The sequence below is a fragment of the Ictalurus punctatus genome, chromosome 25 (assembly GCF_001660625.3).
Source record: "Ictalurus punctatus breed USDA103 chromosome 25, Coco_2.0, whole genome shotgun sequence".
NCBI lineage: Eukaryota > Metazoa > Chordata > Actinopteri > Siluriformes > Ictaluridae > Ictalurus > Ictalurus punctatus.
In genome coordinates this window covers 9245913-9270788 of record NC_030440.2, presented here as the reverse complement: position 1 = coordinate 9270788, position 24876 = coordinate 9245913, and the positions used below count along the sequence as shown (strand labels likewise).

Genomic DNA, 24876 nt, shown 5'->3' with positions numbered 1-24876 from the left:
TGTGAGAGTTTGTGTTCATTCAGCTACAAGAGCATTAGAGGCATCAGGCACTGATGTTGGGTGAGGAGGTCTGGGGTGCATTCAGTGCTCCAGTTCATCCCAAATGTGTTCAGTGGGGTTGAGGTCAGGGCTGTGTGCAGGACACTCTCGAGTTCGTCCACTCCAACCTCGGCAAACCATGTCTTCATGTACACGTTTTGTGTACAGGGGCATTGTCATGCTGGTAAATTGTAATGCTACAGCATACAGAGACATGCTTATACTAGAGTGCTTCCAACTTTGTGGAAACAGTTTGGGGAAGAACCACATATGGGTGTGATGGTCAGATGTCCACATAAATTTGCCCATACATTGTGTATTGTGACATGGAGTCAGTTTTGCAAGCAATCCCTGCCGTGACTCTTTAAGCTTTTCCCACAGTGAACATGTAATTACATCATGACCTGACCATAAAAAGTCAGGTTTGATCATTGCAACTGAGAGGCAGAGGAAAGTTGATTTATTTTTTATTTTTACTGTCAAGTTAACTGAAAAACAAAGATTCGTTACTAACTCTTTAGTTTGATGATATTTTAATACACTTTTTGAGACCTGGAGCTTGCTATAAAGGACTGGATGTCTGTTGATTATTTTTATGCTACTTAAAGGCTCTTTTCTGGATGAGTAATAGGATTTGAATCCCCCCCTTTGGTGGACCCATTAAGGCGAGCTCAGTGAAAAGTAGTGCAGCGCATGCGCTTGTTCAATCTCAAAATACCTCATTAAAAAAAAACATCCACTCAGTCGCTCGTCGATGATAATCAATGTGGAGACAGATGTGCGCGAATAGAAGATGAATGCGATGAGTGATCCAAACCACCTGCTCCTTCACCGGATCGGTGGCGGAGCGCGCGCGGCTCGGGTTCAAACGGCGCTCCGAACAAATGCTGGAATTAAAGCGCTTCATTAAAAGGCCACCTCTCATCATCAGCGCCCGTTTCTATTTATAACACCGGGCTGCATCCCGTCCGCGCGGCGGGGAAAATCTCCCCGGTTATTTCTGTCTGTTTCATCTCTTGTCTCACGCACTCACATCAAAACAAATTCAAAACACCACTTCATTTGCCCAATTTTTCATCTCAATTTATGATTATTTTTATTAAGGGTTGAGGTGGGAGCGTTTTTCATGTTTATATTTCTAGCACATGCAGCTGTCAAAACTGATGTCCTTGTGTGTGTGTGTGTGTGTGTGTGTGGCGGTTTTGGATCGGGAGACGTGCCTCGCGTCTCAAGCCGAAGTCGCACATGCGCAGTTTGCGCAGAGCGCGGGGACTACACGTAGCCTTGGCAACGTAGAGAGGGGGAGTCCCGGCAACGCGCAGTCAACACTCACCTCGTTTAGGGCCCGAGCACGCAGCTCGCGCTCCGGGCGCCCTGTTTCCCCGGAAGACCAGCTCGACAAGGGCGGGAGCGAGAAGAAAAGCGGAGGCGGGCTGCTGCCGGGCTCGTGCGCGCGCTCCGGGCTCGCCGGCTTGTGGGTAGGCAGCGGCAGCGCGCGTCGCACGTCAGAGCTGGGCTTTACGCTCGCAGACGTCCTCGAGCTGCGTCGGGGTGCGAATACTGCGGGACGGTCTGTGCAGAGCTTCGTTTTACCTATGCGCACGGATCAGGTGAGGAGGGAGATCGGATGAATGGCCTCGCTATGGAGGAAGTGCCGGTTTCTCGAGTCCACGCGCGGCGCAGAAAGAGGCGCCTGCCCAGGACGCCGCTCGCAGGTATTCCATGCGAGGACGAGTTCGACTGCAAGGAGCTAGAGAGCCTTTTTCAGAAGTACAATCTGAAACTCGAGCAGACCGCAACGCTGAAAGCGCTGGCCGTGCTCATCCTCGCTGCGTCCGCACTCGCGCTGGTCGAGCTGCTGTCCGCTGGCTCGCGCTTCACCGTCTCCAAGGGCTCGCACCCGGTGCACTGCGTCATCTTCACCTCGCTCTTCATCGTCACCAACGTCAAGTACCTGCAGGTGACGCAGCTGCAACAGATCGCCAGGCTCGCGCTGCTCTTCAGCTTCACGTTCGCGCTGCTCTGCTGCCCGTTTCCGCTCGCTCTCGGGCCTGGCACGCAGCAAGGCGCGCACGGCGCACACGGACCCGACGCGGCCGCTACTGCACCTGAGCAAGGTGTGTGGCAGCTCATGCTCGTCACATTCGTCGCTTACTCCCTGCTGCCGGTGCGGACCCACTTAGCCGTCGTGTTCGGCGTGCTGGTCGCTGCGTCCCATTTTATCGTGACTGCCACGTCTCTAACTACCCTCAGACCGCGCGTCTGGAGTCCGGTAAGGCAATTCATGTTTTGTTTGTTCTTAGGAAATGTGCACTACTCTGGTCCTGTATTTTTCAGCACATCCGATTTTCCTCCCCAAACATAACTTAGACCGTTTATTAGCGACCAGGTTTGGTGTTTGGAAGTCACCAAACTGTGTGTGTTGAGTTGCTATTGGGGCTCCGTGGAGAATTGTGCAGTCCACGTTGGTAAACCTCGATGTTGTTTACACCGCGTGTCTGCGCTGCACGTGCTTAACGACAAACGCAGGCAGGAGAAACGAGTCACGCGCCCGGAGTGGACACACTGAAATGCCAAAAGATACCATTATATTATTCAGCATTATTCAAAACTGTAAGAGTGTATTTAGCACTGTAGGTAATAACTGAACACTGTACGAATTAGAGGTGCACAATAACGACTGAAATGATATGCAAGAGCAGTTTGGTCACCGCCGAAATCACGATTAGGCTTATGAATCACGATTAATCATGATGTCCCAGTATTTTGTCAATCTAAATGAATAAAAAACATGCTTTTTATACTATACATTATAAGCCCATGTTTACTGTCCACTTTATTAACTCCTGCACATTCATGCCAATCATACCCAATCAGCCAGTCAGGTGAGACAGGATAAGAGCTTCAGATAATGTTCACATCAAACACCAGAATCTGAAACAATGTGATCTTTTTGAACCTGGTATTGTTGTTGTTGCCAGACTATTGGTTTGAGTATTTGAGTATTCACGCACAACAGTCCAGAGTTTACAGAATGGAGCACAAAAAACAACCAGAGAGAAGCAGTTCTGCAGGTGCAAACACCTTATTGACGGGAGAGGTCAGAGGAGAAAGGCCAGACCGGTTAGAGCTGACAGGAAGGCTGCAGGAACTGAAATGATTACTTTTTATAGCCATGGTGAGCAGAAAAGCATCTCAAAATGCACAACACGTGGAACCTTGCAGCAGATGTGCTACAACAGTAGAAAACTACATCAGATTCCATTACTGTCAGCCATGAACAGGAGTCAGGCTACAGTAAGCACAGGTTCATTGAAACTGGACAGTTCAAGATTTGAAAAATGTCAATTTGGTCTTTTTTCAGTCTTCAAGTGCCCAGGGGTGTGTTTCTCAAAATGTTCGTAGCACCAACTACTTGGTAACGTCATTCATGAGAAGCTTCTTTAATTAACAAGCATTTCCCAAAACCTTTCGAAACTAATATATATATAGTTTGAGCACGATTTGTTGCTCTATACCTGATTAATCAACTTGTCTATGGCTCTGTGGTGTAGTGGGTAATGTGGCCACTTCATAAAGACAGTGTGTTATGTTTGAATCTCAGCTTGGGTGACTGTCTGTGTGGGGTTACATGTCATATTTATTACTCATGTTAGCTGTACAAAACAAATGAAGAAACTGCATTTAAAACTGTGTTCATGTAAATCAATCTCCAAGTTAAGTGTGAGATGAGTTTATGATTTTGTGTGGAACCGATGTACACATTTCAATCAAGTAAATTGAATGAACTTTTCAGTGTAGCTTTTGTGCCCCCTTTGATCGTTGTACCGTACACTGAAAAATAATTCATTGAATTTACTTAATTCAAATGTGTAAATTTGGTGCACATGAATAAATTGATCTGCATTAATACAGTTAGTTTTTGAACAGCCAGCATGATTTGTTCACGTATATTCATTGCCCTGGGAAAATACTAGGTTTAATACTAGTCAGTGCCAACATCCTTGTGAGATTTGATAATGTTACTGGATAGACCAGTGGATCAGACTCACTCATAATTCAGCCTAATGAATTAGATTTCTGTCTAAACGAAATTTAGTGTAAGTAATGAAATCATGTTTTGAGGAGTAAATCATTTTTTGTAAACTATACATGATAGTTTCTCTTAAATCTGGCCAAGCACATATTTCCTTTTCTCAGTGTAGCTTTTTCAGACAAACTTAATTTCTGTAGTACATTTGTATTATTCTTGTTTCTATCGTCCACTGTTTTTAAATACTGTCTATCTGCGTGGATTTTTGCTGTTTAAGTCTCTGATTCATCTATTGAATTTACCTCCCGACTGTGAATGGACTGTTTGAATATCAACACGTGCAAGCCAACAAAGACCTTACAACTTGCAAAACAGAATGACAGTAGCATACATCCTGCTTTAAGTTGTTCGTTATTCACTAAGATTCATTGTTATCCGGAAACTCACCCAGTAATGATAAATCTTAGTGAATCAGTTTTTTCCCCCCATTCTGATAATTGATGGGAACATTAATTGAAGCTCTTGACGTTTTTTCTGCATGATTTTATGCATTGCACTGCTGCCACTGGATTTTCGGACTGGGTAATTGCATAAATGAGCAGGTGTACAAGTGTTCCATTAAAGTGGATGGCGAGTGTATATTCCTTTGCAGATATCTCTGAATCAGGATTACATTGCTTCTGAGTCGCAATAACTGAGTGTTAATCTTAAAATGATAATTTAAATACAATGATTTAATTAATTAAGTAAGTAAATATGTCACTATAGTATACATCAAAACAGATATGAATTTTTAGCTATAAAGCCTTTATGTCAATGAACACCAATATCTCAACCACTTATTTTTAATTAATTGTGGAAGCCAAAAATCTAAATCACACTCAACATCTGATTAATTGTGTGGCCCTAGTGACAGTTAATTCAGCACTGTGATATATGTGTCGTGTATGTTGTGTTTATGTAGAAATGTTGTTGCTGTAATAACAAGACTATAGGTCTTAAAATCTAAAGCCACCCCCGTTTCTGAGGTATATTTGGTGGCAAGCTTATGTAAACCTATGTCAGTGGTATAACCTTATGCCCCATACCAGTCCATGAATCTCACATCTTAACTCTGGTTCTTACATGTGAATTCTGTGGGCACCAACAAAGTTTCATAAGCTCTAAGCTCTTTATTACATACTCCTCCACTTTAGAATGTAGACTCGGACAAATCGAACTACGGAGTACTCTGACTACAGATGAGCACAAATTCACTCCAACTTTTTTTTTGATAATTAATATTACAAATATATAACAGTCTTAACCCATAAATGTAACTATGTTAATGATCCAGTACAAATACCTAACAAATAGCACTGAAATTTTAAAACAGTCAAAATATTATATATATATATAATGTGTGGGTGTAAGGCCCAATACTTTTGCATAATACTACACTCCTGGGCCAAAAATATGGGTCAAGCCCAAAACGGCAAATGTTAAGTTTTTAATGGTCTTCACATCAAATCATTGATCAGGAAATTAGCAAGAATTAAACAAATGCACTCCTGAGACGTCCTGTGCCACTATTTGCTCGTTTACTTTTTGATTTGATTAAGTTTATCTTGGTCTCCTCAGACCACAGGACATGGTTCCAGTAATCCATGCCCTTAGTCTGCTTGTCTTCAGCAAACTGTTTGCGGGCTTTCTTGTTCATCATCTTAAGAAGAGGCTTCCTTCTGGGACAGCAGCCATGCAGACCAATTTGATGCAGTGTGTGGCGTATGGTCTGAGCCCTGACAGGCTGACCCCCCACCCTTTCAACCTCTGCAGCAATGCTGGTAGCACTCATACGTCTATTTCCCAAAGACAACCTCTGGATTTGATGCTGAGCACGTGCACTCAACTTCTTTGGTCAACCATGGCGAGGCCTGTTCTGAGTGGAACCTGTCCTGTTAAACCGCTGTATGGTCTTGGCCACTGTGCTGCAGCTCAGTGTCAGGGTCTTGGCAATCTTCTTATAGCCTAGGCCATCTTTATTTAGAGCAACAATTCTTTTTTTCAGATCCTCAGAGAGTTCTTTGCCATGAGGTGTCATGTTGAACTTCCAGTGACCAGTATGAGGGAGTGTGAGAGTGATGACACCAAATTTAACACACCTGCTCCCCATTCACACCTGAGACCTTGTAACACTAACAAGTCACATGACACCGGGGAGGGAAAATGGCTAATTGGGCCCAATTTGCACATTTTCATTTAGGGGTGTACTCACTTTTGTGGCCAGCAGTTTAGACATTAATGGCTGTATGTTGAGTTACTTTGAGGGGACAGCAAATTTACACTGTTACACAAGCTGTACACTCACTACTTTACATTGTAGCAAAGTGTCATTTCTTCAGTGTTGTCACATGAAAAGATACAATCAAATATTTACAAAAATGTGTGGGATGTACGCACTTTTGTGAGATACTGTATATATCAGATTACGCATAACAACTTTGTGAAAGATTCAATTTGAAATATTCATCATTCATTGAACATGAGCTTTCTAGCCGAGGACAGTTTGATTCCTGTTCATGCTCGTAAAGGACTCTATTCCACTAGGACCACCATACCCTCAGACATTCAAAGTGAAATTGAAAGTCACCTCTCTGTCTCTTTGTTGGAGGTCAGTAAGATTATGCCTAATCAATAAATAGTTCAATAAGTAATGCCTTTAATGCAATCGAAGACACTGTTTAATCTGACCTGTCAGTCCACCTACTGAGTACTTGTGATAATGAATGGTTCTGTTTTTATTTCTCTCTCCTCTCTCAGGCCATGTCTAATGGCCTTATGTCTAATGGCACTTTACGATGGTCTTTGGATGGTATTGGAGAACTGTAATATCTGAATGGCTACCGACTGTTCAAGAAATATTCAGGGTCTTTTGAACAAAATACAAGCCGAAACTTTAAAGGATTGTTATTAATACTGTGTTCAAATCAGTGCAACATGTTTTACACTTCCATACAACAGCCTGCATGATATTTATAGTACGTTTCTCTATTAAAGGAACTTACTGTATAGCTGTTGAGGTTACGATGTTGTAATACATTTACATTTACGTTTATTCATTTGGCATTTATTCATTTTATCCAAAGCGACTTCCAAATGAGAGAAATACAATAAAAGCTACGTATCAAGCAGAGAACAATACAAGTAGTGCTACCATACAAGATTTATTAATTGAGTTCCAGAAGAAGACTAATAATTCAGTAAAACATATAACTTTTGATAAAACAGCATAGCTTTAATGATATCTGCAAACCAGGGTAAGTGCAACTAATTAAAATAACGGGTGAAGCTGCGAGGGAGACTCGATATGAGAGTACTTAAATATAAATAAATCAAAATGATAACTTGGATACACTGACTGATAATGAGATATTTTTTACATCCTGCACCTAAAATAAAAAACTAAATTAAAGCCTATTATTCAGTAACTACGGGGAAAATAAAAGGTATGTATGAGATATGATATGAGATATCATTATGAGAGGGAGAAGTCTGGCCCTGCAGACATGTCATTGGAGTTTAAGGAGTTGACATTATAGGAATACTCAGCAACTTTCAATCTCCACCTACTACATCTGTAGTATATGTGAATTACCATAGACAATTTCAGCAGAAGGACAGAGCTTATTTTACAAATAGTTTTGAATAAGAATTTATGAGTGATTATAATAAAATACATGTTATATATACTGTAATTGTTTACTGACAACACTTTTATTATATGTGAATTTCAGGTGAAAAAGGGGTTTTTGTTCTGTTCTCAGAATAAAGAAAATTATTGTCTGAGGATATAGAATGCACAAATTGATTATGAAGTGAGTTAAAATAGCAATCTTTAATTAAAATAATGATTTCCTAATAGTTGATAATTTTTTTTATATATAACTTTATATTACTGCTCTATTTGTCATTTACTATTCCATTTTTATTTTTAAAAAACTTTTCACTTTTCCTCTGTATCAACTATATTATTTATAGTGTATAATGATTTAGTCACATTAGTTTAGTATAGTATACATGCATTTTTGGTTTTTCTGTGAGACCTTTCAATGTCAAGAACATAAACACACTTAAAAATATGGGAGAATAAAACAAACAAACGAAAATAGAGTTGAATGTTTATGCCTGAATCTGTATAAAGTATAGTGCTCTGTTAATGTCGTGGAAGTACTTATGTATGACTAATAGATAATTGTTTATGCAAAATTAAGGAATTGGCACGGAATCTAAAGTCTGCATGTATGAAATATTATCGTGCTTTATTAATGACCGCATAGAAATACTGCAGCATGATAATGGCAGCAGTGAATCTATTCCGTTTCAGATAGATTTGGCTTGAACTGTGACTTGGCATCTTGTGCACAGTCAGGGTAAATGCACTCTTATTGATTTATTAATGCTGTGGGATTACTAAGCAGTGATTAATAATGCTATATATTTCAGTCAGGCACATGCGTTAGGTTACCAATTTTTGAAAAACTTCTATGTACACGTATAATGGCCTGGGAAAAGCCTTCACGTTGAAATTTTTGACATTTATTATTACATAAAATTGCAAGTTTTTCTGTACTGACACCATTGGTGTTTCATTTGACATAATTTGCTCAACCACAAGGAAATTCTAGCACTATAGCAAGTTACAGGAAGTTTGGTTACCCCCAAAATTGCACTTGATGATTACGTTTCCAACTCTACTGACCAGCAACACCACACAGATTGTCTCAAAACAACAGCTATTTAATGTTTTAATTTAATTTCATGAATAAAATATCAAAATGATAAACATTACAAAGAAAATTGTCTAAAACTTTTTTCATAGCCTACATATTGAAATGCTATTCAGAAATCCCAACCATCCAGCATTCATTCCATGTTTATTAATATCCTTTATTTAATTTTATTTAAAAAAAAAAAAAGCAGTCATTAAAGTTTATTGGAGTTCATTATATTTACATTATACATTAGATGTGGTCTCCGGTGTTCCTGTTGTCATCTCTATATTATTTCAGTAGTAATGATCTTAACCTGATTACTCTGAGCTGACAGGCTATATCAAGGAAACAAAGTTTATAATGTAAAATGATTAATCACTACACAAGCTACACCACCAAGTACTGCTCAACCTTCATCCACATCTGGGTCTCTGGTCTTATTACCTGACATAAATGTCAGTCATGGCATTTAACTTGACTGATTACTTTTCACTCTCAAACTGACCATTTTTACAGCCTCATTTGTTAAACTGGCTCCTTATTTACCGAACCTAATCTCTGCAGTAAGCTGAGGCAAGGTTAGTAAGGAAATAATAATAAAAAAGAACATTTCTATATTGTTTTGTTTGTTAAGTAAAAGTAAAATTATATTTAGTGGCAGAATATGGGTTTTCCCAGGCTGCCACACATATACAGTATGAAGCAGATCTTGTTGCTAATAATGGCATTATTAAAGCACTACGCTTCATATAGATACAGGCAAACACTCATTTGACTCGCAAGACAACATTTTACAATTCCGTCCTGAAAATCGTCCTATAGTCTTCTTACAACTAATCTTTTAAGAAAAAAAAAAAAAAACATCCCAGAAGATAGTTTTGGAAAATTTTGCATACCCAGACATTATCATGATTTTACCTTTCCTTACAGGAAGACTATATAAGCAAATTGTGGCACAGGACATCTCAGGAGCGCATTTGTTTAATTCTTTCTAATTTCCTGAACAATGATTTGTTGTTAAGACCATTAAAAGCTTAATATTTGCCATTTTGGGCTTGGACTTTTTTTTCCCAGGAGTGTAGTCTGCATTAACCATCAGTATCAAACTCAGACCCCCTGGACAAGTCTAATGCCTGGATAGGTTTGGATACACCACACTCATTATCATATAAACGGTGAGGGGATTAGGAGATGTTGCGTGAGTGAAATAGCAAGTAGATAAATGAAAAAAGTTTAAAATAAAAAGGGCAGTAAGTGATAAATGGAGGAATAAAGTACATTTATGGTTAATATATTTTATTGACTATTCAAAACTTTTCAAAAGCATAAGTTTTTAGCTCACCATATAATAATTTTTTTGTATTCAGTCATATTTTGGAGTTGTCAGATAATTAATGATTTTTTGTTTCTTGTAGGCAATTCCATCCATAAGTGGGATGAAGTGGGAAAACACTGGAACATATATATATTTATGTGTGTGTGTGTGTGTGTGTGTATATATATATATATATATATATATATATATATATATATATATATATATATATATATATATATATATATATACACACACACACACACACACATACATACATACATACATACATACATACATACATACATACATACATATATATATATATATATATATATATATATATATATATATATATATATATATATATATAATATGTATATATATGTATGTATATATATGTGTATGTCTGTGTGTGTGTGTGTATTGTCTTTTCTTTTTTCTTCATTATCTTCTTCTTATTTATTTATTTATTTTTTACTTTAGTGTGCTAAACTTGCCCTTGACGCTATTGAGTATGTGAGTTGATGTTATGGTATGTGTGATAGTTTGAGCTCAGGTTACTGTATGTGTATAGTTTCACATGCTCTTCCTGTGTCTGTGTGTTTCCTCTGGGATTTCTGGTTTCCTTCCACTTCCCCAAAACATCCCTTTAGTCAATGAGTATGCACATGTGATGGATTGGCCTTGCGTCCAGAGTTCCTGGGATAAGCATTGGATCCACTGTTGCCCTGACCAGTTACTGAATATAGCTGAATGACTGAATAATCCCTCTCTGGAAATATGCACATCCTGCTGTTTTCTGTCTTGTGTTCTGCCTTCCTGTAATTTTTAGCCTCCTTTTTATATTTAATTTCCTTGTTTCTTTCTCTCACTCCCTCTTCTTTCACCCTCTCTACAACCCCATCTTGTGACACCAAACAATTTTTCTGGAACATAGTATTTCAGTGCTGAATGCTGAGTAAATGTAAAATATATACACTGTGTATATACTCAGACACACACACACTCAAAGTGGTTCCCATTTCCCATTACACTTTCTGTGTTTGTAGCTGGTGGCAAATGCAGTGCTGCTGATTGGTGTGAACCTGTCGGGTGTATTTGTTCGAGTCCTTACTGAGCGTGCCCAGAGGAAGGCCTTTCTGCAAGCTAGGAGCTGCATCCAGGAACGCCTGCAGCTGGAAGACGAAAATGAAAAACAGGTCTCAAAAACACCACACACAGCGATACTAACATGGAGTCGCTCCTGTGAATTCATAACAGTTTATGTTTAGGTTGTTTTATTGTTTTTGTGAGGACTGTTCACTGACATAATTATTGATGCAGTTAATTACAGATGTATCTTAAAAAATGTGAATATCATGGAAAAGTTCATTTTTTTTTCGTAATTTAACTCAAAAAGTGGAACTTTCATTTTATTCTAGATTCATTACACATGAAATGAAATATTTCAAGACTTTTTTGTTTTAATTGTGATGATCATGGCTTACAGCTCACGGAAATAAAAAATCCAGCATCTCAAAATATTCCAGTAAAGAATTTATAATACAGAAATGTCAACCTGAGAAGAGCTATAATCAGCTAATTAACTCAAAACACCTGCAAAGGTTTCCTGAGCCTTTAATCTCTTAGTCTGGTTCAGTACACACAAGCACAATCATGGGGAAGATGGAAGTAAAGGTTGCATTTCATTTGGAAATCAAGGTCCCAGAGTCTGGAGGAAGAGTGGAGAGGCACAAAATCCAAGTTGCTTGAAGTCCAGTGTGAAGTTTCCACCGTCAGTGATGATTTGGGTGCCATGTCATCTGCTGGTGTTGGTCCACTGTGTTTTCTCAAGTTGAGAGTCAATGCAGCGTCTACCAGGAGATTTTAGAGCACTTCATGCTTCCATCTGCTGACCAGCTTTATGGAGATGCTGATTTCCTTTTCCAGCAGGACTTTGGCACCTGCCCACAGTGCCAAAACTACTAGCAACTGGTAGAGAATCTATGAGAATCTATGAGAGACACCAGACCCAACAATACAGACGAGCTGAAGGCCGCTATCAAAGCAACCTGGGCTTCCATAACAAGCACCTCAGCAGTGCCACAGACTGATTGCCTCCATGCCATGCCACATTGATGCAGTAATTCGCGCAAACCAAGTACTGAGTGCATAAATTAACATACTTTTCAGAAGGTTGACATTTCTGTATTATAAATTCTTCTAATATTTTGAGATACTGGATTTTTGATTTCCATGAGCTGTAAGCCGTAATCATCAAAATCATCATGTGTAATGAATCTAGAATATATGAAGGTACCACTTTTTGAATTAAATTAATCAAAAAAATGTACTTTTCCACGATATTCAAATTTTTTGAGACGCACCTGTAATGCTATGCTACACCTAAATGTAACTGTAACCTTAATCTTAGTAACTGAAAGGCTCATATTTATTTATTTATTTTATTTTATTTTATTTTATTTAAAATAAATTCTGTGTTCATAATGTAGACCAGCTAAAATGGTCAGAATTGTCAGATATCCCAGTATTTGTGGGGACATTTAGTCCCCACAAAAATGAAACACAACAACACACACACACACACACACACACACACATACACACATAAATGCTTGAAATCAAATAATCATGTATCTCATTTTCTCTCTCAAGTTAAAAAGTCGCAAATTTGACAGGTAATTACCTTGCCAGATTGCTTCCATTCCTCCCTGACTACGTTAAAGGTCAACTTTCATCTGCAAACACACACACAAACACACACGCATGCACATACACGCAAACACACACACACACATACATATACACACACACACGCGCACACACACAGTGATTGGGATTTTGCGTGCAAGTGTAGTGGGCTCACTGAATTAGAATTCAGATCATATTCAGACCAAAGGCCTGATGGGGAAACTGACCAATACATAGACACGGTGCATATAAAATTCAAACACCTTGCAGAGCTACAGCACAACAAATATAACAAATTCTTTAGAATATATAAGTATCTGCACATGCAATATTTTTTAACAACACCATTGTCAATGCATGTCAGTGAATGGCTCAGACCTTTAACTTGAGAATTTTCATAAAACATAGCGACCTGACATGGCAGTTTATCAGTGCCTTGCTGGGTACAGAAGTAAATTATCACCGACTGATTTGTTAATGAACTAGAATGAGGCAAGAAATGAAGAGATGATATACATGTTCTTCTCAACTATACTAGAGATAACACTTTCTCCTTGTTCCTTAGCGACTGAAATTGGTTATAATTGTTTGCAAATGACTCATCCACCTCCTACCTAACAAACTCCCCAAATAGATGGCAACACCACCCACTCTGTACATTAACACACACAAACACACACACACACTAAATATCTTTATTGTAGTACACACTCAACTCCACAAAATTAATATAAATTTCAGTAGAGTCAGTAAGCACGTCAAGTCAATTTTATTTGCAAGTAAAGTCAGTGTACATAGTTGAGACATATATACACTGAATTTCTTATGGCAAAGCTCAGGTAAATTGTTTACATGTAACAGAATGTACAACACACAAGAGCTTAAACTTAGTTAATACAGTTAAATTTAGCTTAAATACAAGAGATACAAAGGGGGCACGGTGGCTTAGTGGTTGGCATGTTTGCTTCGCACCTCCAAGGTTGGGCGTTCATCAAATCTGCACCCTGTGTGTGAGGTGTTTGCACGTTCTCCTCGTGCTTTGTGGGTTTCCTCCACTACTCTGGTTTCCTCCCCAGTCCAAAGCCTGATTGGCTTTTCCAAACGGTCTGATAGGCTGACTGGCATTTACAAAGTGTGTGAATGTCTGTGTGATTGTGCTCTACAGTGTGTTTGCACCTTGTACACTAAATTCATTGGGATATGCTCCAGGCTCCCTTGCAATCTGTGTAGGATAAGTGGTATGGAAAATGGATGGATGGATGGGCAAGATATACAATATACATAAGAGAAGGAAGAGAGAGAGAAAATGATTTGAGTACAAGACAGTATTGCATTGTGCCAGAGTAAAGTGTAAAGTGGCAATGGAAAAAAGTATGGAAAGTGACCCTGGGAATGTAAATGAACTGACCTATGGGCTATTTAGTAACCTGATAGACAGCAGGTAAAAACTGTTCTTTGTTAGGATGTTCTCTATAGTACAGAAGTAGAAGTTGTTGAGGATGTTAGGGTCCAGACCGAACTTTTTGAGCTTGGAAGGAAGTAAAGTTTCAAGCATGTAGACATTATTACAGTCTTGGTGTGGACTGACCAGCTGAGGCCATTGGTCTTCCTGACTCTTTCCACAACACTATTTTTATTCTAGTGTTTGGTTTCCAATTCATGTCCTTGGCTAGTTTTGCTTGTTTTTGCTGATTGCCCGAGTCTCTGCCTGTTTCACACTGCCTATTACTTCTTTCTCCATTTGCTTTGTCTGCATTTGCGTCCAAACCTGTGTGCTTTGTGAAAGCGAACAGCAAATCCACCTCCATAACAGAGAACTGGGGTTTGTAGGCAGTGCCTTGGTTCTGTTTTGTTACATGAAACAACTCTATTATAGAGCATTTTCTTTACGGGCAGCAACCCAACAGGTCTGGTCCCTGTAAAAAAGATGTCTTTTCACTCAGTGGGCAGTGGTAGCTCCGTTGTTAAGATGTTGGACTACTACTTGGAAGGTCACGAGTTCAAACCCTAGCACTGCCAGCTGCCCCTGTTGGGTGCTTAATCCTCAACTGCTCAGAAGTATAAATGAGATAAATGTAAGTCGCTCTGGAGTGCCTGCTAAAAGTCATGAATGGAGAAAGTCTAAGCAGAGAAAAGTCATATCGTAGACAGACGTCAATCAGACAGACCCTTTTCTCCAGCTTGATGGTTGCCACAAACACACTGCCTGTCCTATTCTATATAGTCCAGCAAAGCCCAGTACAGTCCAAAGCTCAGTCAAGTTGCAACCAGCTCTCTTTGAGCAGGTGTCCTGACTCACTGGTAACAGCATGCTTAATCAAAAAGACATTTATCACCTGCTTTTAGCAACGCATGGCTGACAATGAACTGTAAGTGTTTCCAGGGAAACTTACCTCTGCCATGCCAACCAAGCTGTGCCAAGCTGTGATCTCCCACTGATATCACCCACTTAGCAATAATCAGAAAAGTAATGAGCCAACCCTTGTCAACCTAAAACACGTGCACCCCAGATCATTCCAGCAGCATTTAGATCAAAATTTTAAACTTGGGAATAAGAGGAATGGTTGGGTGGAAAAAATGCTGTAAGAGAACACTTTCAATTTTCAACTCCTGTGTGCTTCTTGAACACCAAAGTTGGCCTTCATGTTGCTGTTTCACTAAATTTGGGAATGTGGATGTGGGCATTTCTGCCCATTCAGCCACAAGAGCATTAGCGAGGTCATGGTGTAGGGCGAGGAGTCCTTGCACACAGTCATCATTCCTATTCATCCCAATGGTGTTCAGAGGGGTTGTGGTCAGAGCTCTGTGCAGGACACTCGAGTTCTTTGACTCCAACTTTAACAAAGCATGTCTTTATGGACCTCGCTTTGTGCACAGGGGTATTGTCATGCTGGAACAGGTTTGGGCCTCTTAGTTCCAGTGAAATCTTAAACGTGCAGCATACAAAGACATTCTAGTCAAATGTGTGCTTTCGACTTTATAGCAACAGTTTAGGAGAAGAACCACATATCAGTGTGCCTCCCTGTTCATTTTTGTTAGCAACAAGCTCTCCAGTTAACTATGATGAGTTCTTTGGATCATTTAATGGCTCTAGCTTTCTAAAGTTTATGCAAACTATTCTGAAAGAGAAACCCTCTGTTATAGTATTATGCATAGAACCTTTAAGAGGGGCAAACTGAAGAAGAAGTGTTTTAACACTTTAATGTTATAACTAGAGTAAATTGATGGTTTGTTCATCTGGGGATCAAGTTACTATAGTTTGCAGAACCCTACGAAATGTAGAATAATAACCTATCCAAAGAATCCCTCTAGAACCCATTTCTAAGAATATATCCCTTATAACCTGACTGATTGGGGAGGGACGTTTAATGGGAGGGGCCTATTTATGCAAATCAGTGTTTATTCTTCTTCTTATAGGAACGCCTTCTAATGAGTCTGCTACCCAGAAACGTTGCCATGGAGATGAAGGAGGACTTCCTCAAACCACCAGAAAGAATCTTCCACAAGATCTACATACAACGTCATGACAATGTGAGGTACAGTGAGAGAGAAAGAGAGAGAGAGAGAGAGAGAGAGAGGGAGAGGGGATGGGTGAAAGAGTCAATGGGAAATAATTGACAGTTAATTGACTGTAGGTGTCACTTCTGTTACACCGACACGGGGAATGAGAACGCTCAGTGAGTCAGCAGGAGTCAACTGCTCTCCACTCACTCATGCAACCTCCCGAGTGTGGCTCGCAGCCAAAGTCTGCACAGCTCCCAAAGCTATCCCTATCAACTCAAGAGCTGCTCAATTAGCTCTCGCTGCCCACACACAATCAGAGAGAGACAGAGAGAGCGAAAGGGGGGGGGGGGGGGGGGGGGACTGAGGGAGTCATAGCAATGAAATCGCACACACATGTATCATAGAGACAGATCTTACGCTGCCAGTCATTTGTAAGATCATGTATATATAGACATTGCCTTCAAAGAACAGTGTGTGAGCAGCAGTGATATACTATTTTGGAATACATTAGGAAGCCCAGCGCCGAAAAGCTGGAGGGTTTCTGAGTTGATCCCAGGTTTTGCATAAGCAATGATGGCCTGACCTATTTTCATAGGGCTCTGAACTGAATTTGCCATTCTTGGACTATTTCTGTATGTATAATCAAGACACTTAAGCTGTGTTATATTCAGTAGTCATATTTAAGTAAAAGTAAAGACCATTTTCTACTAAAAGTTAAGGTAGCTCATGACCAGTCTACTTAGAAGTAGATTGGTCATGGTCATGGTCTACTTTCTACATTGTTAATGTACATCGTTAAATGTTGTTAGGTATCAAAAATAATCATAATGCTGTATGATGATAGTTTTGCCATATTTCCGTATGTTTATGTATGGTAAAAAATATATATTTTTTACTTTTGACAAACAATTCTTTTAATGGTTAGCACATTTGCCTCATATCCCCGGGGATGGTGGTTCAAATCCCATCTTCGCCCTGTGTGCACGGAGTTTGCATGTTCTCAAGGCCTGTGCTTCAAGGGCTTCCTCCAGGTTCTCCAGATTCCTCCACCATTCCAAAGACATCCATTATAGGCTGATTGGCATTTCAAAATTGTGTGTGAATGTGTGTACAATTGTGCCCTACAATGGGTTGGCATCCCATCCAGGGCAACCCTCTACCCTGATCCCAGTTCCCTGGGATAGGCTCCAGGTTCTCCACGACCCTGTATGGGGTAAACGGTATGGAAAATGGATGGATGTATGGATATACATGTGAAAGCAAAATCTAAAAATCTATCCATTTCCTTTTTTTGCACTACTTCTCCCATTTTAACAGAATGTCTAGACCAATAAACTAATCCATCTGTTTAAGTACTAATTAAAGTACTATATAACTCCAGGCTTACATGTTATAAAGCAGTGTCTCATCAATAACTAAAGGCGGGGCAAAGCACCATCATTTATGTCAGCTGTTCAACAAATGTTAATCTTCCTAAGGTTCTTATTCATAGTTCCATATATTTAAAATTGTGTTGAAAAACTAATGACATTTTTTTTTTTTTTTTTAATTGATTGACAGTTTAAAAATTTTTCCTATTAGTTCCGTTGATTTGCTTGCCTTTCTTGACCTTGCAATATCATGGGCCACTGTGCTCACTGCCCCTATTTCTGTCTGCTAATTTGTCACCCATCTATATTACTATATTTAGCAAACCAACATTCGTTCTTTCCTTCCCTTTAGTATCCTGTTTGCAGACATTGTTGGGTTCACCAGTTTGGCTTCTCAATGCACAGCTCAGGAGCTGGTCAAGTTGTTGAACGAACTCTTCGGGAAGTTTGACGAGCTCGCCACAGTAAGTCCTCATGTGTTAGTGTGTGTAAAAGAAAGACGGATGTTCTCTTATCTATAGACACACGTGCGTTTATAGTATTTACAGTTGCACAGATTATGGCAATGATATATATCAGCATATCAAAAACTTCATTTCAAAAATGTTTTCTCTGAGGTATCCTGAAGCAACGTAAATATAAATGTAAATGTAAAGTATTTACAGGGTATTTTGAAAATACCTGTGTTATTGTACCATGATACCTACTTGACTTTCAAGACTGATTGTGTTTGCAGAGAAGTGGTGAAGTTAGGCTTTTTTCATGAGCCCGGTAAGTCTAATAATATTTATGAAAAGCATCAACTTTATGGATGAAGGTGGCCGTGCTCAATATGTTTTTAAAAAATGCTAAATTATTTATTACATATCATTCTTATTCAAATAGTGTAGTGATGGAGGTTAGCTTGTTTACATTACGTTGGTGAAGAATGCGGCATACAAAACATTTGAGTAAAAATGTATTATTTTGATATGTTTCAGACTGTTGATATTCAACCTATAGAATCTCCTACGGGACATGGTGCTATACATACACTGTCCATGGTGCTGAAGCACTGGCTGTGGTTCTCATAGTAGGATGTAATAATACATTTAAACTGGTCAAAGGTCACCAATAGAGGAATCATGTTTTCTTTTTAATTCAATATTTGGGGATTAATTCAAATATTTAATTCAAGATTTACATCTTTATCCTGGTGTGAGGGTTTGAATGTTAATATATATTATATTACTAACAGTTTGTGGACAACTGGCAATGACACGCATATGTGCTTTGTGAACATCCCATTCCATATTTAGTCCCCCTTTTCTGTTATAATAACCTCCACTCTTCTGGGAATGCTTTCACTAGAATTTGGAGAGTGGCTGTGGGGATTTGTGATCATTCAGCCACAAGAGCATTAGTGAGATCAGGTAGTGATGTTGGTGAGGAGGATATCTTGGGTGCAGTTGGTGTTCAAGTTTATCCTAAAGGTGTTCAATGGGATTAAGGTCATGGCTGTGTACAGGACACTCGAGTTCTTCAACACCAAACTTGGTAAACTATGTCTTTATGGAGCTCGCTTTATGCACAGGGGCATTGTCATGTTGGACCAGGTTTGGGCCCCTTTGTACCAGTGAAGGGAATTTGTTATGCTACAGCATACAGACATCCTATACAATTGTGTGCTTTAGTAAATATGTGGTTCTTTGTGGCAACAATTTGGGGAAGAACCAAATACGTCCACATACGTTTGGCCATATATTGTAAATGTTTTGTCCAAATATCAATAGTACTATAAATTGACCCAAACAATGCTCTTATTAATCTTCTTGATGATGTTACTTGTTTGATTCAGTCAGATCAGTTCAGTAAAACACTACACTTTGGGAAACACTAATTTTTTTTTTTTTTTTTTTCCTGGCGAATGATATCCTTGTATTAAACACCTCAATTTAGCATCTGTTCATTCATGTCATCTCTTATTTTATTTGTTACTCTGCTGCTCATATCTTTCTGCCACCCCTCTTTCGCTCATTCTTGGGATTTGTCACTTTTCCTTTGGTACGCCTCACACATCACATTACTAGATCATTTGCTAAATTCTAAATTGTTTTATGAAGAGTGTGAAAAAGTGTTTCACACATTAATATTGTCATAAACAACAGCTTTTTGTTTAGTCTGAAAACCTAGCAGCAGCTGGAAAATATTTCTACCGCAGATGGTGTGTGTGTGTGTGTGTGTGTGTGTATGATGTTTGCTACCTCAGTAACAAAGGAAACCCCTTGTCACATCAAAAACACACACACACACACACACACACACACACACACACACACACACACACACACAAACGCATTCAACTTCATTTCAAAAGATTTTCTCCTTTCCACTATTTCTCCTTGACAGGCTGAAAAAAAAATCTAAATGACTGAAACACTAAAGAGCATAATTAAAAGTGAAACAATACTATTATCTATGTCTATAATTCAGTTCAAATGAATATTGTTCGATGCAGGAATTTAGCTGCTGTTAGAACATATCCGTCGAAGGTAAACATCTTTCCAAACACTAGCAGAGAACCATACTCTGTCTGTAAATTATTATGCGACTCCTGATTTAATGACAGGCTATCCACATTAAAATTACTACCATGTTGTTCAGTTGTCAGATGTTCCTTGTTCCAGATGTGCCAGGGTCAATTTCGCTTTCAGATATTAACATGTGGGTTCCCAAGTGGTGCAACAGAAAAGCATCTTTATTATCCGGAGACCGTGAGTTCAAATCCCAACAATGCATCCGTGGCTGGGGGTCCCCATGCACGTGCTAGTCTTCTCCCTGCCCGGTTGGTAGCTGTCGTAGGATAGCGGAATAAAATAATGAATTAAAAACATTTAATTAAATTAACAAATTTGTTATGTTTGTTTCGTTTGTAATTTGTTACAAACGAAATGTCAGGGTTTAGGTTTCTTACTGAGTTGAATGAAATGAAAGGCAAAGTATCTGTATTAGGATCTACAGTGTAGTAGGTCTGAACCTGTGCTTTCCTTCTCTCTTTCTCTCGGTCTTGCTTTCCTAAGCCTGAGTGGGAGGAAATCTACTTCAATAGTTTATCATAGGAATTATAGCAATACCCCTGTTTGGCATATTCACAGAGCAACATACACACACACACATGCGAAGGTGCTCTCATTTATTACAACAATAAAAATCCATTTCAGGCAGATTAGAGGGCATTGTTAATGTACAAATGTAAATGTAAGCATATTATTCAGTCACTACGAATAACAGGAAAGATATGTACATAGTTTAGACTGTGAGGAATATGTGTCTGTAGTTTAGTGTTTTAAAATAAATGCTGATTTAACAGAAAAAAAATGATGATGAGCCATCACACTTTTGACTTTTGTCTGCTTCTTCTGCCTGTGTGTGTGTGTGACTAAAAGGAGAATCACTGCAGGAGGATAAAGATCCTGGGGGACTGTTATTACTGTGTGTCTGGTCTGACCCAGCCCAAAGCTGACCATGCACACTGCTGTGTGGAAATGGGACTCGACATGATTGACACCATCACGTGAGTGTACCCTCTGCTAAACACACACACTGCCCATGACATTCTTTATTCTTGAAACATCTTTTTAGCAGACAGTTCATTTGGATGTGAATGTTTTTCTTTTATTCCTACATTTTCCTCAATTGTAATTTATTTACTACATTTATTAAAGCAGGTAACTCAAACCTTTTGCCTTTCTAAATGCAAGAGATATCAAAAAGCATCCAGCTTTGAAAGGCAACGAAGCGTAACCATCTTTACCAGGACGCTCATGGGTAATTGCAGAATAATCGCACTGAATGATTTCCACTGAATTCTCCTGAAACGGTTTTGTTTGTAAGCAAAAAGAATGTAGAGCTTTTTATCGCTTACACTGTAACAGGGGATTTTAGAAAATGAGATGACCTTTGTAGTTCTTAAATTGTATTACTGTATTTAGAGTAAGTATTACTTCTTATATCACTCTAGTGCTATGGTAGGTGTCAATAATTACTAACTTGCTAACTAAGAGTATGTGCTTTTGCTTGGATTGAAATACATTTGACACTAATTTGACAATCTAAGTGCTTTAATGACATGCATAATCACTTAAAAATACTTAAGTTGTGTAATTCTGCAAGTCTGGAAAATATGAAAAAGTACAGAATATAAAGGCAGTCATTTTTCCCTACCCAAACAAGCACTGTAAAATTGTGTTGTAAAATTTACAGTAGTTTAGTGTAAGCAGAGGTACTGTACTTTTTAAGTGCTGTACTTTTTACAGTATATTACAGTAAGTATGTCTAGAAATAGACTGTAAATTTAAAATAAAATATAATCCACTACGTTTGCTCATTTGGCTGGTGTCTAACTACACATCCCAGAATTCAGCATGGCCTACAAATATGGCTGCTGTAATCAGGCCACACGCTCCTGATTACTGATTACACACACCTGGACTCAATCACCTGCATGGCCACACTCACACTATATAAGGACTCTCAGTATTCACATTCATTGTGAAGTATTTGTGCTGTGTCCCTTCTACCATTCTATACCAAACCATTTGAACCATTGTTTGTTTCTCTGGTTTTGACCTTGTTTTGTTGTTTATGTATTTGACCTTGCCTGCCCTTGTTTATGCTGTTTGTACATTGCCTGACCCATGCCTGCTTACTGACTGCGTTTTTGGATTACGTCTTTGTCTTGTTTGCCAAGATTATTAAAACCACTGCGTACCTGCACTGCGTACCTGCACCTCCTCTACTGCTTCGGGGCGCTGATGCTTTTATCCAAAACAGCTTACAATCCATGCAGGATAAAACTGAGCAGTTAAAGGCGCATTCCTGCATAAAGCTAGAAGTTCATATATATTTTTTGTCGTAGCATGCATTATTATGTCACACTATATTGTTTCACTTAGTATCAGCGTTTTAACAGAATTCATGATTGTTTTCACAACTTGATGTAGTGAAACTACAATACCCAGCATGCATTGTGCAAATTATGTCATTCATCCATCAATAATCCCTACTGTGATCAAACAATCTGGACCTCTGAGTGAGACACGTCACTCTAACATTTCCAAAACTGGACAAGACAATCATAGCAAGCCAGAATTTGTTTTCTAAAATGTCATATGTTGGGTGCCACAATTGGAAATGTGTTCATGAACATGTGTGTGTGTGTGTGTGTGTGTGTGTATATATATATATATATATATAATTATAATTATAATTTGATACCTTTCCACACCTATAGAAGATGGTTGCAGTTACCGGCCATTAGAAACGATAACCCAGTAGCATCAGGTTGCCACGCTAATCGGGCCTTTGTCATCCCAGGGAATTTTTCCTTGCCACCTTTGCCTCTGTCTTGCTCTTCAGGGATAAATTTTTAAATGTAAAATTTATATCCGGAATTTATATATTTCTATAAAGCTGCTTTTTGACAATGTCTGTTGTTAAAAGCACTATACAAATACAATTGAATTGAATTGTATTTTGGGATTTAAGTTGTAACAAGTGGTTAATCGAGTTACTAAGTTATTGTGTGTGAAAATCCCAGGAAATCAGCTCTTTCTTGTTTCCCCCCTTATATTCAACGCCAGTTTGATCTTCCCACCCTCTGAGACACATAAAGTCAGGTACCGCATCTTTTCGAGCTGCTGCTCATGCTGTGTCGCTTGGCAGTGTAACTCACTTGGAGGAAAGCACTATCCTCCATGTTCTGCATACATGAGCTCACAGTGTCACTAGCATGGTAGTGCTAGTGTTAGTGTCATTCCTGGCCATGGATGGCTGTGGCACAGTATTTTCCCCATTCTGATAGATGATGTGAACATGAAGCTCTCGACCTGTATTTGCATGATTGCTCTGTGGTGCTGCCACATGATTGGCTGATTGGATAATTGCATGAATGAACTGGCGTAAAGTTGTTTGTAATTAAGTGGCACAATGCTAATAGTCAAGTGTTTACGCCATTCTTTAAAGGAGCAGTTTGTAATATTTTGTGTCCCTGCTGATTGCATTGAAAATTGCAACTGCAATGGAAACATTGGCAATGGTAAATGACAGCCATATGTTAGGCCGTATGTTATTCAGCACTCTATAAGAATGTGTGTGTGTGTGTGTGTGTGTGTGTGTGTGTGTGTGTGTGTGTGTGAGTGAGTGAGTGAGTGAGCGAGCTGACTGTTATGTCAATAGTTGTTTCTCTGGTTCCTTGTGTTGTGGCTGGAATCTCTTATCACCTAATACAGGTGGACACACACACACACACACACACACATACACACACACACACACACACACACACACACAGAGACACTAAAAGCTCTATTTTTTTGCTCACTCTGACATTCTCCCATCTCAGGCTCTCGAGTTTTCTTCCCCCATTCAGGTTGTGTTGTTAAAAATAAACCCAGCAAACCCTTTTTCCGTGCTCTCTTTCCTGCTCTCTCTTTCTCTGTGTGTGGTGTTATGTAGGTAGTGAGGTGAGAGGAGATTTCTTTGCAAGTAGAGCTCCATGATTCAGGATGAACTAAGAAGACCACATTTTTGCTTAGAATTCACGATCCTCACTCAGAATTCTTTGACCAATTTTTAAGGAACTATATTAACGTTTATTAAATTCACATAGCAGACCATTATCCTAGCTGATGTTTCTGAGCGATGGCTCATCTGCGTTTTTTGATTTACTGACCCACTGGCACCTTTATACTGCAATAACATAACTCCTAAATTATATACTTGTATTTAATATAAGAATTGACTTATTTTGAGGTGCCCAGAGTGCAGTGGTGAAAATTGAGATAAAAGGCATCATTGTAACCTGCCATCCTAAAGTTAAATATTACACTGAACTCATTGTGTTAAATGTACTTTTCTTTTTGCTTGCATTTATACCGTATATGGGTTTGGCTGCTCTAGGTCTGCATGACGAAAGCAAACCTATACAGAACCGTAATATCAGTATAGAATTCTTTATTTCACATATAATACTTGATATGATAGCCAAGTCTCCATCAGTGAACAGTTGATAACTTCAATAAAATAGACTTAATGAATTTCCTGGTTACACACATGCACGTTTTGTCCATGTAGTACACAGTTATTGAAGGGATTTATTCATTTATAATCGCACGATCCCGTGTCACCTAG

General features: G+C 39.0%; 1 protein-coding gene across 1 annotated transcript in view; it reads left to right on the top strand.

Moving 5' to 3' along the window:
* Positions 1–1238: 1238 nt before the first annotated feature.
* Positions 1239–24876, top strand: part of adcy1a (adenylate cyclase 1a) — a 46012-nt gene continuing 22374 nt past the window's right edge. The window contains exons 1-5 of the mRNA XM_017456080.3: positions 1239–2311; positions 11191–11340; positions 16250–16368; positions 18059–18170; positions 21132–21259. Coding sequence (XP_017311569.1) covers positions 1667–2311; positions 11191–11340; positions 16250–16368; positions 18059–18170; positions 21132–21259 — 1154 coding nt within the window. The 5' untranslated portion in view covers positions 1239–1666. The remainder of the gene's footprint in view (positions 2312–11190; positions 11341–16249; positions 16369–18058; positions 18171–21131; positions 21260–24876) is intronic.